At 32.0% G+C, this 14983-nt stretch overlaps 1 protein-coding gene across 1 annotated transcript in view; it reads right to left on the bottom strand.

Annotated features, from left to right (window-relative positions):
- SI (sucrase-isomaltase) overlaps window positions 1-14983 on the bottom strand; it is a 147613-nt gene that overhangs the window by 57489 nt on the left and 75141 nt on the right. Inside the window, exons 22-26 of the mRNA XM_007948724.1 lie at window positions 14407-14456; window positions 13267-13437; window positions 10927-11082; window positions 6106-6312; window positions 3511-3665 (exon numbers count right to left, since the gene is read on the bottom strand). Of these exons, the coding sequence (XP_007946915.1) occupies window positions 3511-3665; window positions 6106-6312; window positions 10927-11082; window positions 13267-13437; window positions 14407-14456 (739 nt within the window). The remainder of the gene's footprint in view (window positions 1-3510; window positions 3666-6105; window positions 6313-10926; window positions 11083-13266; window positions 13438-14406; window positions 14457-14983) is intronic.

Here is a 14983-nt window from a genome sequence, read left to right as displayed (position 1 = left end):
CAATAATTTCTTTTCTTTATGTCCTTTATTGTACCCATGTCCCAAATGGAAATAATTATACCAATACACTTTAGTTTTTGGATAAGTAAATGAGTATGTAAAATAAATTTAATATATTCAGCATTAATCATATTATTTATCATAGTTTGTATAATATGATTATATATGGTTTTCCTTAGACTTGCATTGATTTTTTTTTTTAATTATATATACTTATATATGATTAGGAGTTCTGATGACATAGGTGACATAGTGCCTAAGGCACTTGCCTGCTAACCAGAAGTCTGGCAGTTCAAACCCATCAGCCCCTCCTTGGAAGGAAGTTTGGGCAATTTACTTCCTTAGTGATACTGCCTTGGAAACCAAAGGAGGGGCCTCTATGAGTCAGATCTGACTTGATAGCAGTGAGTGAGTTTATATATAACTCAGTAATATTTGTGACCTACAAATGGAAAGTTCTCAATTTTCTCAAACTTTAGAGATAATAATGATAAAAGTTTTCTATACAAAGAATATAACTAAATCAATCTAAAATATAAATGTATGGCTTAATTATTATTTAAATCCCAAATTCTCCCTAATCACTACCCCAGTTATTAAAAACAGTTTTCTTCTTTTATTTTGTACTTATAAAAAATTGATGCTTATGAAGAAATATATTTAGAAAAATGTGTCACAAAGAATTTATTGTTTTGCTAATAATTTACAAGAACATAAAGGAGGAAGAAAAGTAAGCCATTATAACAGGGAGAGGAAGTATAAGTATTCAAAGATTTGGGACTTGTTTAAGTTTCTCACGTCAATTTTTTTAAGAAAATATTTTTAGAGAATGTTGTTGTTGTTAGGTGCCATCGAGTCGTCTCTGACTCATGGTGACCCCATGAACAGCAGAACGAAACACTGCCTGGTCCTGCACCAGCTTCACAATCCCTGTTATACTTGAGCCCATCGTTGCAGCCACTGTGTCAATCCATCTCATTGAGGGCCTTTCCCCTTTTTGTCTACCATTCACCTTACCAAGCATGATATCCTTCTCCAGGCAATGGTCTCTTCTTACAACATGATCAAAGTAGGTGAGATGAAGTCTAGCCATTCTTGCGGCTAAGAAGCATTTCGACTAAACTTCTTCCAGGACCGATTTGTTAGTTCTTTTAGCAGTTCATGATACTTTCAGCATTCTTAGCCAACACCAAAACTCAAAGGCATCGACTCTTCTTTGGTCTTCCTTATTCATTGTCCAGCTCTCACATACATATGAGGCGATACCATGGCTTGTGTCAGGCAAACCTTAGTCCCCAGGGAGACATCTTCATTCCATGCCCTCTTCTGAATCCAGCCTGCATTTCTGGAAGTTCTGTCAATATACTGCTGCAACCATTTTTGAAGTATCTTCAGTAAGATTTTACTTGTGTGCAGCATTAATGATATTGTTCGATAATTTCCACATTCTGTGAGATCACCTTTCTTTGGAATGGATTATGGATCTCTTTCAGTCAATTGTCCAGGTAGCTGTCTTCCAAATCTCCTGGCATAGCCAAGTGAGTAGTTCCAGTGAGGCATCCATTTGTTGAAACATCTCAATGGGTATTCTGTCAATTCCTGGAGCCTTGTGTTTTGCCACCTCCTTCATTGCAGCTTCAACTTCTTCCTTCAATACTATTTGCTCTTGATCATATTCCACCTCCTGAAATGGATGAATATCGACCAATTCTTTTCGGTACAGTGACTCTGTGTTTTCCTTCCATCTTCTTTTGATGTTTCCTGCATCATTCAATATTTTACCAATAGAATCTTTCAGTATTTCACCTCATGGCTTAAACATTTTCTTCAATTATTTCAGCTTGTAAAAAGCTGAACGTGTTCTTCCCTTTTGGTTTTCTAACTCTAGGTCTTTGCACATTTCATTAAAGTAATTGACTTTGTCTTTTCAAGCTGCTGTTTTAAATCTGTTCAGCTCTTTTATCTTGTCATTTCTTCCACTTGCTTTAGCTACTCTGCATGCAAGGGCAAGTTTCAGAGTCTCTTCTGTCTTCCATTTTGGTCTTTTCTTCCTTTTCTGTCTTTTTAATGATGCTTCACTTTCTTTATGGATGATGTTCTTGATGTTATTTCACAATTCTTCTGGTTTTTGTTCATTGGTGTTCAGTGCATCAAATCTGTTTTTTAGATGGTCTCTAAATTCAGGAGGGATATATTCAAGGTCAAATTTTGGCTCTTGTGGACTTGTTTTAATTATCTTCAACTTCAACTTGAACTTGCATATTAGAAGTTGATGGTCTGTTCTACAATCAGCTCCTGGCCTTGTTTTGGTTAAAAATACTGAGCTTTTCCATCACTTCTTGCCACAGATGTAGTCAGTCTGATTCCTGTGTACTTCATCTAACAAAATCCATGTGTATATCTGCCATTTGTGTTGTTGAAAATATGTATTTGCAATGAATAAGTCCTTGGTCTTGCAATATTATATCGCAATCTCAAGTGTTATTTCTATCACCAAGGACAAATTTTCCAACTGCTGGTGATTTTTTTGTTTCCAACTTTTGCATTCCAGTCACCAGTAATAATTAGCACATCTTGATTGCATGTTCAGTCAATTTCAGACTGCAGAAGTTGATAAATATCTTCAATTTCCTCATCTTTGGTGTCAGTGGTTGGTGCATAAATTTGAATAATAGTAGTGTTAACTGGTCTTTCTTGTAGGTGTATAGATCTTATCCTATCCCTGACAGCATTAGTATTTTTTTAGAGAATAATGATTCCCATATAAATAATGCTTTTGTCCCAGGACATTTTTTTTTTTTAAAAATGACTTAGCTTTTCATCCTTTTGTAGAAAAATACTGTTACAAGAAAATTATTTTTTAAATATGGACATAATTTTCTTCATTATTTATATCAGGCTTTACAATAACATGTTTAAATGATGATATCACAAGCTTAATTTATATAAAATTATTTTAAAATAGTTGTTATAGTTTTGGAATAAAATTAAGACATAAAATTTTCTAAATTAAATTTATTAATTATAACTGAAAAATGTATCTAGAAGTAACTATCATAATTTCTTTTCATTAATAATTGATAGAGCTATTATTGACTTTATCAGATTCCAATTGCAATAAACTCCAATATTAACAGTTCTAATAAAATATTGACATAATTCACTTTCCAATTTTTCATCTTTCACCCCTACCCATGCTTTTCAAGAGGATTTTTGGCTTTGCTTCTCTCCTTAGCTAGAGGAATGATTCTGATATTTAATTATGAAATCAACTACATCAATTTACATTTAATATAAATTAAATTTTAGATAAATGTATGATCATCCCATGGGTGTGCTAATTGTTTAGCTTAGAAACATTAAATTAGGTCAAGCTGCTTAATACTGCTTCCATTATCTTAGTGTGATGTTATTCTAGAACAGTGATGGCTGTGAAAAAAAAATCATATTTCCATCTGTGTTCCAATCACAATTAAAATAGCCTTCATATGAAATAATTCAATCACTCACATAACTCTTCCAGTGCTTCTCCTACGAATCTGGATGCCAAAAGGATTTTCCTTGATTTCAACATCATAAAGTCTGTTTTCATAAGTACTTGTTGGAGTAGTTGGAATGTTTAATGGTACTGGAACTTCATATCTCTTATTTTGGGGATCATAAATCTATTGCAGAGAGATAATGGAACTAGATAGTGTTTCCTCTTATTATTGACATATTATTTAAACATCATTAATAATTGAACTAATGATTAATAAGAATACTTAAAATTATTGCCTATATAATTCCTAATTCTAAACTCATGGCTAATGTATCTATATAAAATATATATGCATACATAATGGAAAAACATTTGTTATTATTTGTACTTTTATTTTGATAATTTTTTGTTAATTTTCCATACATTGAAAAATCTTGAAAAAAAATTTTAGAGCTGAAAATTCTATTATAGACATATACCAAAATTATTTATACCATCATGATTAGACACAAGCTGTCCCAATATATTTTGTCATCTGTATAATGTTGTTGTGAATGTTATTGCTTGTTAATATTTATAATGCCTTTAGTTATTTTTCAGTAAATTTTTTTAGTAATATGATTAATATATCATAGAGTACAAATACTTTTGGGTTCATGATATTTACTAGCAAACTGCTCTCCAGATTATTGTACTAATATATATTCTCACAAAAACACATAATTGAATGCCAATTTATTCAAACCTTAAAAACATCTGTTTTTAATTGTCATTTAATTTCCTTGCTAGTGAGGTTTCACCTTTTTCTATACAATTATTTGACATTTATATTTCTTTGAATTTTTTTTCTTTTTGTTCCCTTGTGTTTTAATGAGTGTAAATATTTTAACATTTCCATTTTAAATTTTATTTTTTTTCTGTTAAATGTCTGATTATGAGATCATAGTATTTTTCTTGATGTTAAGAGTAAAAGTTTTATCTTTTGTAATATTTGTATCAGATATTTACCTATTTTTTCTAATTGTTTATGGTGTTTTCTGAATTGGAATACATTTAAGTTTTATTTAGAAAATATATTGATCTTTATGGAATTTACAACTTTGTATTTGTGGTTGCAAAGATTTTACTAACCCAACAAAAATTAAATATGTATCAAATTATTTTTCTATCATTTTGTTTTATTTCTTTTTCACATGCAACTCACATATTTTATTTTACCATATGTTTTGAGGCAAGTCATTTTTTCCTACATGTTGTTGTCATTATGTGTCAGTGAGTCAGCCCTGACTCATAGCAACCCCTACTGGGTTTCCAATAGATAATTGAATAATCAATTTATTATTAGTTTGTCATGTTTGCATTGCTTTGTAGTAGAGCTATGTATGTGTGTGTCTGTAAGTGTGTCTTTCATGCTTTTTTGACATCTGATTAAAATGAACTGTCAGACAATTCTGTCTCTACAATTGTTTTAATTATGTAAATTTCCACCACCCTTTCACGTTTTATCTGTTGTCATATAGTTATCTTTCCAACTATACTTAAGGATTATATTACGAAGTCTCAAAATAAATTCCTTTGAAATTTATATTAAGAACACTTTAAAGACATAAACTGAAAATTAATTAAAAACTAACTTTTTAATTTAATATATTATTTTTATTTAAAAAACTGACTTTTAGTCTTTCTTAGGATTTACTTCATATATCTACAGACACTTTTTATCAGTTTTTTTTTTTTTCACTTACAGACAGACCACTTATTCCTATGATTTTTTTTTTTTTAATTTTTTTATGTTCTCCTTGTTTATTTGATTGTTTCCATTTGTTATTGGGATTGGCCAACTTTCAGCTTCTAATTGGTGAAGGATCATATATAGGAAATAATCATTTTGAGGGATTTCATTTTTTGTGCTTTTTTTTTGCCTATCTATCTTCTTATTTCTAATAGTATTCTTAAAGAGTTCTCTTGGAGTTCTTAAGTAAAATATTTCCAACTTTAAATGTTGAAAACATTATTTCTTTTGCATGTATCATTTCATTGAGCAAAAAAAATCAAACCACTATTTTAAAATTATGGAAATAATAATTATTCTGTTTAGCTCACTTTAATCAGATTATCAACATAGTTCGTTTTTCAGGGACATGCTTGTTCCTTTTATAGCAATAACTGAAATATTTTAAAAATCACTATATATTTAATTTTTCATAAAATTAAAAAAAATAGCAAGCTACATTTGTTGAGTGAGCATTTAATTATTCACCATGCTAAAGAATAAAGAAAAAATAACTGTTTTTATAAAATGAGTATGTTATCAAACCAATTACTAAACATTAATATCTATATTATAATTCCAAGCACCTAATCTATTAAAAGGAGCTCTGGTAGCATAGTGCCTAAGGCACTTGACTGCTCACTAGAAGGCTGGCGGTTCAAACCCACCAGCCACTCCTCGGAAGGAAGGTTGGGCAATCCTACTTCCGTAGTGATACTGCCTCGGAAACCCAAGGAGGGGTCGCTATGAGTCGGGGCCGACTCGACAGCAAACAACAACAACAACAACCTATTAAAAAAAATCTCCTCTCAAAAGATGAGTCAAGTATTGGCACAGTTTATATTAATCATACCTTAAATTGCAGCATATCATTTTTGTGATATTTCACCTCCACTTGAAGAGTCGAGATAGGCACAGAAGGTAATGTGATCCGAGCATTAGCAGTATTCAACCGTAGGGCAGCTGTTATACCCGTTGATGAATAACTGATGGCATTGACCACATAAGGGTTGTTTTGTCTAGGAAAATAACACTCAGGTGCTCTGGAACTAAAAGAAGTCTGAAAAACGAAACATATGTTCACTGACAGATATGCAGTATTACAATATTGGATTTTAAAAAATAAGTTTTAGACCTATTTTTAGGCTGCAACAATGGCTCAAACATAACAACGATTGTGAAGGTGACGGGGGACTAGGTAACATTTTCTTCTGTTACACGTATGGTTATTATGAGTTAGAGGCAACTCAATGTTATCTAACAGCGTCAACAACAACAGTGGCTGATTTGCAAATTCTAATGTTTAATAGAAAAATAGATTTACAATGACAACAGAAAATACCTATTATGTGATCTTATACACCTTATACTAAAATATTTATAGAATATTTGGATTGATTGGTTTATATGGGGATGAGAGCTACAGCCTAAGACAAAGAATGATTATATGTGCCACTGAGGCAAGTTTCCTTATTATGATCCATTCTTATCATCTTCTTTATTTAGTAAATCATTTTATTGTTGGGAGCAACAATGTGCTCAGTGAAAACATTTCCAAGACTTTTGCTTAAATTATGAATGACCCTGACAGCTCCTTGATAGAAAGGGGGATAAGCTGATTAAATTATCAGGATGCCTTTTGTGCTTCCAGGAGCTCTGGTGGTGTAATGCCTAAGGCATTTGACTACTAACCAGAAGGCTAGCAGTTCAAACTCACCAACCACACCCTTGGAAGGAAGATTGGGCAATCTACTTCCATAGAGATACCTCCTCAGAAACCCAGGGAGGGATCACTATGAGTCGAATTGACTCTATGGCAATGAGTTGGTTTTTTTTTTTTTTTTTTGTCCTTCCACCACCCTTGTTCTATATGTCCAGAATGTCAATATAATGGCTGGAGCCATGATGCAACTTTGAGGGTGAAAACCAAATGGAGGATCCAGGGACAGTGATGGACATTGAAATGCTTGTATATTAGGACTGGAATTAATTTTTATGAGAGATATGTAGTTCTTATTTTGTTTAAATTACTCAGATACTAGGAGCTCTGGTGGCATAGTGCCTAAGGCATTTGACTGCTAACCAGAAGGCTGGTAGTTCAAACCCACCAGCCACTCCTTGGAAGAAAGATGGGGCAATTTACTTCCATAGTGATACTGCCTCGGAAACCCAAGGAGGGGTCGCTATGAGTCACATCTGACTCCACAGCGGTGAGTTGACTCAGATATTACATTCAACTTAAACAACTTAAACTGAAATGCATAGTACAACACTCATTCCAAATTCAGTGCATGAAATGTACACCAATAGAAACAAGAATAGGATTGACTTTGGAAAATTGTAAAGCTTGTCTATGTCTCCCCCATAGATATTGTTCATTATAGTGTCATTTCCTCTTTCTCATTACAGTTATTCTCATTTATTTTTCTTATTGAAATTACCATCAACAATGCTATTTTTTGTAATTAGTATGAAAATAATCTGGTTACTTAATTTAGGGAAACATTTTAAAGACCAGTGCCTAAGGCACTTGACTGCTAACCAGAAGGCTAGCAGTTCAAACCCACCAGGCACTCCTCAGAAGGAAAGTTGAACAATCACTTCCGTAGTGATACTGCCTAGGAAACACAAGGAGGGGTCGCTATGAGTCAGGTCTGACTCGATGGCAAATAACAACAACATAGACTAAAGTTGGCCCACCCAAGTAATATATAATTGATTAAATGTACAATGTATGTTTGAGTACTTTTCAAAATTATTATTCTCAAACTTACCCTTCCCCAAATACATTTATGCATTTTAGCAGTACGAAGGTTACAACTTGATATATATCACCTCCCCTCACAAGATACAAAAGATATGTACTGTATGGATTCAAGGTGATCCAGTTTCTTTACGCTCCCAATCCTATGCCTTCTTGCCTACAAGAACATCTCTCTCACAATCCTCTGCTCTCCTCCATCACTCATATTTCACTCATTACTAATCATTCTTAACAACATTTTGTTACTTCTCTCAATTAAAGAAAAAGAAGAAAGAAAATAAAAGAAACTTTCACTTCACAAACTTCTCCATTTGCAGCCATATACCTCTATTTTCTTTACAACAAAACATAGAATACTTCACTATACTTGTTTTCCCCAATTGTAATCTTGATTCACACTTGAACTAATTGTAGCCAACCTTTTACTCTCAGCACTCCATCAATATTACTCTTGTCAAGATTTCAAAAATTCCATGTTGCCAAATCTAAATGTAAGCATTGTTCTTCATTTAACTGGCTTATAAGCATAATTTGCACAGTTGATTATGTCTACCTTCTTGAAATGCTTCAGTCACTTGACTTCCAAAACAAAAATTCCTTTTTGTTTTCAACCTAATTCTTTGCCATTCTTTCTCAGTCTCTTTTCTTGTTTCTCCTAATTTCCCTGACAATAAAAGTTAAGATTATCTAGATTTAGCCTTGGAACTTCTTTTCTTTTCACTCCAAGCTCCTTCCCTTGATGATCTTATCTCATTGTATGGCTTTAAAAATTATACATATGCTGGCTTTAAATTGTATAACACATCTGGGAGATAAAATTCTGAATTTCTTTAACTTAACTACAACTCACAGTTTAGATTTCTGCTGGGCTTCTGAACCTTACTTTGTCCAAAGCATAACTCTTCTCTAAGCCTGCTCTTCCCACAGCCTTCCAATGTCTATTAATATCAACTTCCTCTTCCTTGTACTTATTCAAGCAACAACAACACACACACACAAACCCTTAGGCATTCCTTATTCTTCTTTTTCTCTTATATTCTATATGCAATGAACTAATAAACCCATTAGCTTTATCTTAAAAATATGGAGAAAAGAAAATTATTTCTTACTCTTTTACCATCACTACGCTGGCCCCATTTGAATGCTATTTTGCCTTGATCATTGCAACAGTCTTTTATCAGGTCTCCCTGCTTTGTTCCTATAAGAGGCTGTTACAGGACAATACAATACAGCAGTCGTTAAAATGAACAATAATTGTTCAAAACTCTTCATTAGTATCTTATCACAGAGTAAAAATCATAATCCTAAAATTGGCCTAAGTGATGTACAATATCTGTTTCCATATGGATATGATAACATCTCATGCTTTGGTTCCCCTCACTCATTCCATTTCAGGCACACTAGCCTCCTTGCTGCCTGTGGACTATACTAGGTACATTTTCACTTCAGGTTCTCTTTAGGTTGATTTGTTGTCTCTCTGCATTATCATTCTCTTTTTCCTTTTCCTTCAAATCTTTATTAAAAAATGTTACTTTCTTAAAGAAAGCTTCCTTATCCAATCTTTAAATTACGTATTTGGTATTTGTCTCCTCCCTTTTCCTGCTTTATTTCCATCCATAGTACTTCTATAACATAACAGAATTTTCTATTATGTGTTTGTTTCACACAGTAGACTATAAGCTCCATCACAGCAGCAGGACTTATTGGGTTTGCCTAGAAGATTGTAGATTTCAATAAATATTTTTTTTAAAATGAATCAAAGAATAAATAATGTCTTAGGAAACACAAGTATCCATACAAGTACTCTAAGTCATCAAATTTAATGGTCTTATGCCTAAAATCCTAACATTAAAGTTCTACTCACTTAACCTAAGAAACTATGCAATTATGTTCACGTTTCCATATTTAAAATATAGCTTTGTTTTAGTAAAATGAATTGTTAATGTTCATCCATTAGATTGCTTTTGGTGGTGGTCTGACGTGCACATGCTCTGAATAAAATGGGGATTTGACTGGAGATGTACACAGTAAGCAGAAGATACTGAAGAAATGGGAAAAAAAAAATCTTCACTATTATTTGGCTTTCCTTAATCTCAAAATTTTATCTGCTCTCATTCTTCTTCTTCAACTCTTCCCTAATCCCTAATTGTAAATATTATGCTGTTTTGTCAAGCAAAGGAATAGAATTGAAGCAATTTTTCAGGAGGCAGAGTTTCTATATCTCTCATGGATATGTAGCTATTTCTGGGAAATTGTTGGCTATTATGTCTTGACGTTCTCAGTGGAGTAACACACGCATTTCATCGTTTGGTTATATGAAATAGATTTTCAGATGAGAAAGCCAAATGACAAAGCCTAGGATTTGAAAATCAAAAGGGGACTCTTCCCATATCCTTTTCCTGTAACATTGGTTAAAATATCTGCCATACAAAGCCATCATTTTTCTGTTTAAAAAATGGGGAAAATAGGAGACCAGAAATTAAAGGAATAGAGCTGTTACTCAATATCAGAAGTTCATGACCTTAACATAATGCTTTTTAAACAATATCCTCTAATGACATAATATCTGGAAAGAAACCCATACAACCATTTAGCATGACTTTTGTGAAACTTCATCTTTGGAGTCTTATGTAAAGTAAAAATAAATTGTCTACCAGTGGTGTATTTTCAAATTACAAATGCTTCCAAAGGTGAAGACTGGGCAATCTACTTCCATAAAGATTTACTTCCTCGGAAACCCAAAGGGAGTCGCTATGTGAAAGGGAGTCGCTATGTGTTGGAATCAACTTGATGGCAGTGAGTTTGGTGTTTTTGTTTTGGTACTGTCTAATTAAAATTATAAGATTTAAATTTTGCATTAAAATGCTTAGTTGAAAGTCATATCAGAGTCATATTTTAAATTCTTATTACCATTTCCCATAAACAACCACGTTGGTTACACTTTAGTTCAGTTGCACCGTCTGCATCCGGGTAACAAGTAAACTTTTCATTTTCAGAAAAAATTTGATTCCACTGAACTTTAAAACTTTTTCCAAGATTAAAAGTGAGATTGTAAATCAGGAGAACCTTCGAAAACAAAAATATTGTTATGTTATCTCTGATCATTGAACAATGTTGAAATACTTAACATTTATAAAATGCATCAGTGACAGCATTTCTCAAATCAAATTAATAGTTTGAAATAGTACTGGAATAACTGTATTCAAGTGGAATATAACAGAAATGGAATAGGACAGAAAAAAAAAATCATTGTTTAAATATTGAAAATTTAATAGTAAAGCTTTGAGAGGTATAGAGAATACTGAGAAGAGCATTGTCTTTGCATCCACACTTGAGTTCTCTTCTTACTTTTGACATTCAGTGCTTGTATATTCTTGGGCACATGGTATATCCTGTATTATTCTCAATCCCCTTCCCTTTAAATAGGGAAATAGCATCTACTGACAAGAATTGCTTTGCAGAATGAATGAGATGTGAAATTTGAATCACCTATGACAATGCTTTAGGCATACTGTGCATTAAACATATATTTATTTCCTTAAGGAATATACAAGGAAGAAAAATTGACCAGTTTGATTAATATGGAGGCTCTTAAAATCAGAGGAGGGAAATATCTATTTATTTCCTTTTATCCCCAATTTTGGGAGTTCTGGTGGCATAGTGCTTAAGGCATTTGACTGCTAACCTGAAGGCTGATGGTTCAAACCCACCAGAAACTCCTCAGAAGGAAGGTTGGGCAATCTACTTCCTTAGTGTTACCGCCTCAGAAACACAAGGAGGGGTTTCTATCAGTCGGATCCAACTTGATGGCAATGAATTTGGTTTGTTTTATCTTTAATTTTATTCACTTTTTAAAATGTTTGAATGATGAAATAATATGACATGTAAAAAAGGAAAAAGGAAGGATAGTTATGAATATATATTCTAGTACAGAATTATGTCTATTACTGGGATATTCCATTATGCTTCATTATTGCTCACATACCTTGGGAATAACAAGCAGGATTTAATGCCAAGCAGATTTTCCTCTGGATAATTTACTTTTGGATATCCTCCAAATTTACTCATAAGAAAATTCATATAAAGATCAACCTAAGTGCAGCTGAATTAGGAAGTTATATCTACAAGTGCCTATGTATATGTTTGTATATGCTTAAAAATAAACATAGAGGCTAATTAAGCCTTCACATATAACCATAAAAAATGATTTTATATTGGGCCCTCTTCATAAACTTTGTTAGATTCATAAAGTTCTCAATGCTTTTTAAATTTAATTTATATTGATTTCTTACTACACTGATAGGAAATTACAAATTACAGTATGTTTATTAAATTAAAATAATCACTACATATTTTTCTGATATTTGCTATATGAAAAATAAGAGGAAAGAGAGCTGAAGTTAGATTTAAGAAAAATATTATAAGGTAATACTCTATACCGCAAATAATTTATAATTTATTTATGCTAATATCACTATATTTAGTCATACATTAATGGTAGAAATGTAAATGCCAATAAAAATAGCTTTCCTGTTTTGAATTATTATTGTGTAACATTTGAAATATATTAATTCATTACCAAAAACAACACTATGTTTAATATTACATCTTACATATGAGGGGGTGGACATTCTGAGAGATCAAATTAATGCATCTAAATACATAGACAGCAGGACTGGGATAGAACCCAATTTTAAGAGTCCTTTTCCTTCTCTACACTTATTAAAAGAGACAAGATAAGGAAGACATTCTACTTGAAAGAAAGCAAGTAAATAAAAAGGTGAGCTCAGAAAAGAGGAAGACAAATTTCGAAGACAAGAAGAGTTCAAGTGGAATGGGGGAAGCAAGGAGCGTTACCAAAAAAGTGGATTCAATCAATGTTCTAAAGTCTCACTTGTGAAGATAAAACATTCTGTATGCAATAGATGTGTACATTGGAGTTCAGAGTAGAGAAGGGTATGTAAATATATATATATATATATATATATATATATATATATATCTTAGGAAGGCAACTAGAAATGAATTTCAAGAAAAATTGAAATAGAGATTGAGTAGTGGCTAAGATAACCATTAATGCTGTTATCTAATTATAAATTGGCAGAGCTGAAAATGAAATATTGGCTGAAAGTATGAGTAATAATACATATCATGAAGGAAGATAATATCACAACACCAAGTACATAATGGTTATGGAAAGTAAATGTGAGAGTATAGGTCAGTTATAATATTCTAAAATATTTAATATACCTTGTTGGAGACATCATAAGTAAAACTTGTGTGAAGAGTCATTGCTTGATTTGTTTCTGCCACAGTAACTTCTGTAACAGAGTCTGTCAACCCAAGGATTTTTATAGTCTCAAATGCTAAAGTAGTTCCTTCCTGGTACGATGAATGAGTACATGTAATATTTAAATTATTCTGAAAAATATATATAATACGAAGTGTTAGGGAAGAAGTCTTTGGACACAAACCTGAAATAACAATAGAGGTGTGAAAGAAGTAGAAGAAAAAAACATCTAACCTTCCATTATCACCAGGTCTTCCCAGCTAAAGAGTAGACACTAAAATACCCCTTGGTGATTCTTGCTGTTATCTTATTGTTTTATTTATTTATTTTTATTTTTGTATACTTTCCACAAAATTTAGTTTCACAGATAACCCAAATTATTGATAATGCAACTCATATATACCCCTTCTTATTCTAGCCCTAATATCAATGAGGAATAACTTAACTTTGGTAAAAATGAATACACAAATAAGTTCAACATTTACAAAAAAAATTGTTATTAATTATTCAAAACATTTAGCTGTATGTATAGTTTGTTCAGGGAGCTCTGGTAGTGTAATGCCTAAGGCACTTGACTGCTAACCAGAAGGCTGGCAGTTCAAACCCACCAGCCACTCCTCAGAAGGAAGGTTGGGTGATCTACTTCCATAGTGATACCACCTCAGAAACCCAAGGAGGGGTCACTATGAGTCAAGTCTGACTTGACAGCACATAACAACAACAATAGTTTTGTCATTGTGATCCAGAATCCACACCAATTTTTGCAGTGACTGATACATGAAGACATTTTTAAATATGTTGAATTTTTTTCCCAGAAACATTTTAAAATAAGATGTAGAACTTTAATAAGTCTAGATACTTCTGTGCATCAAGAACATGATCACAAACTTACCTACTATATTTAAATATGTAATTGTATCATAATAACTTACTTACAATTCAATACTTTAACAATTCAATGGAATTATTTATTCCACTGCTTTCCATTGAAATATGGAGGTATAAGTAAACACCTTTTTTAAAAAAAATCCATTTTAGAAGAATAACCTAGTCATTAACAAAATATATATTAAACTATGTGTCAAAGGAAGAATGCTTACATTAGAAACTGAAAATGTATATAATATGTAGGTGCCATTTTGTATGGTATCTGAAATGAAAAAAAATAAAGTTATCAGATCAAAATGTACAATTAAACACTGGTTTTACTCTTTACAAGTTTGCAATTTTTAAGGAATTTGGGGAAAATGATATAATTTATTAATGAGGAACAGTAACCAGATTTTTTTCAAATATTTAAATTGTCTCTAAACGAAATAATTTCTTCTTATATATTAGTTCTCCTATGTGTATCTAATGAATGCATATTTGCCTAGCTTTCCTCTTCCAAAGGATGTTAAACTATTTCTGAAAATTCAGAGAAATCAATACTCTTAGTAAAATGCATATGAGTTATATTTTTTCCCTGTTAAACCACATGACTGTCAGTCACCCTGGAAAGACTTGGCAGATCAAAATTTTATTTTGCTTTTATTTTATTTTATTATTTGAGGAAAAAAGATGCATCTGAGGACATAATAAACATTGAATTAAATTTTGAGAAGAAGAAAGAAAATAAAAATATTTTTTTTTACCATATATGTCATAAAACTTTTCATTAATGTCTGTTTTACAGAG

Source organism: Orycteropus afer, unplaced genomic scaffold (genome assembly GCF_000298275.1).
Source record: "Orycteropus afer afer isolate SDZICR_OR568_19922 unplaced genomic scaffold, OryAfe1.0 scaffold00220, whole genome shotgun sequence".
In the NCBI taxonomy this organism is placed as follows: domain Eukaryota; kingdom Metazoa; phylum Chordata; class Mammalia; order Tubulidentata; family Orycteropodidae; genus Orycteropus; species Orycteropus afer.
This window is presented reverse-complemented; position numbering and strand designations above follow the sequence as displayed.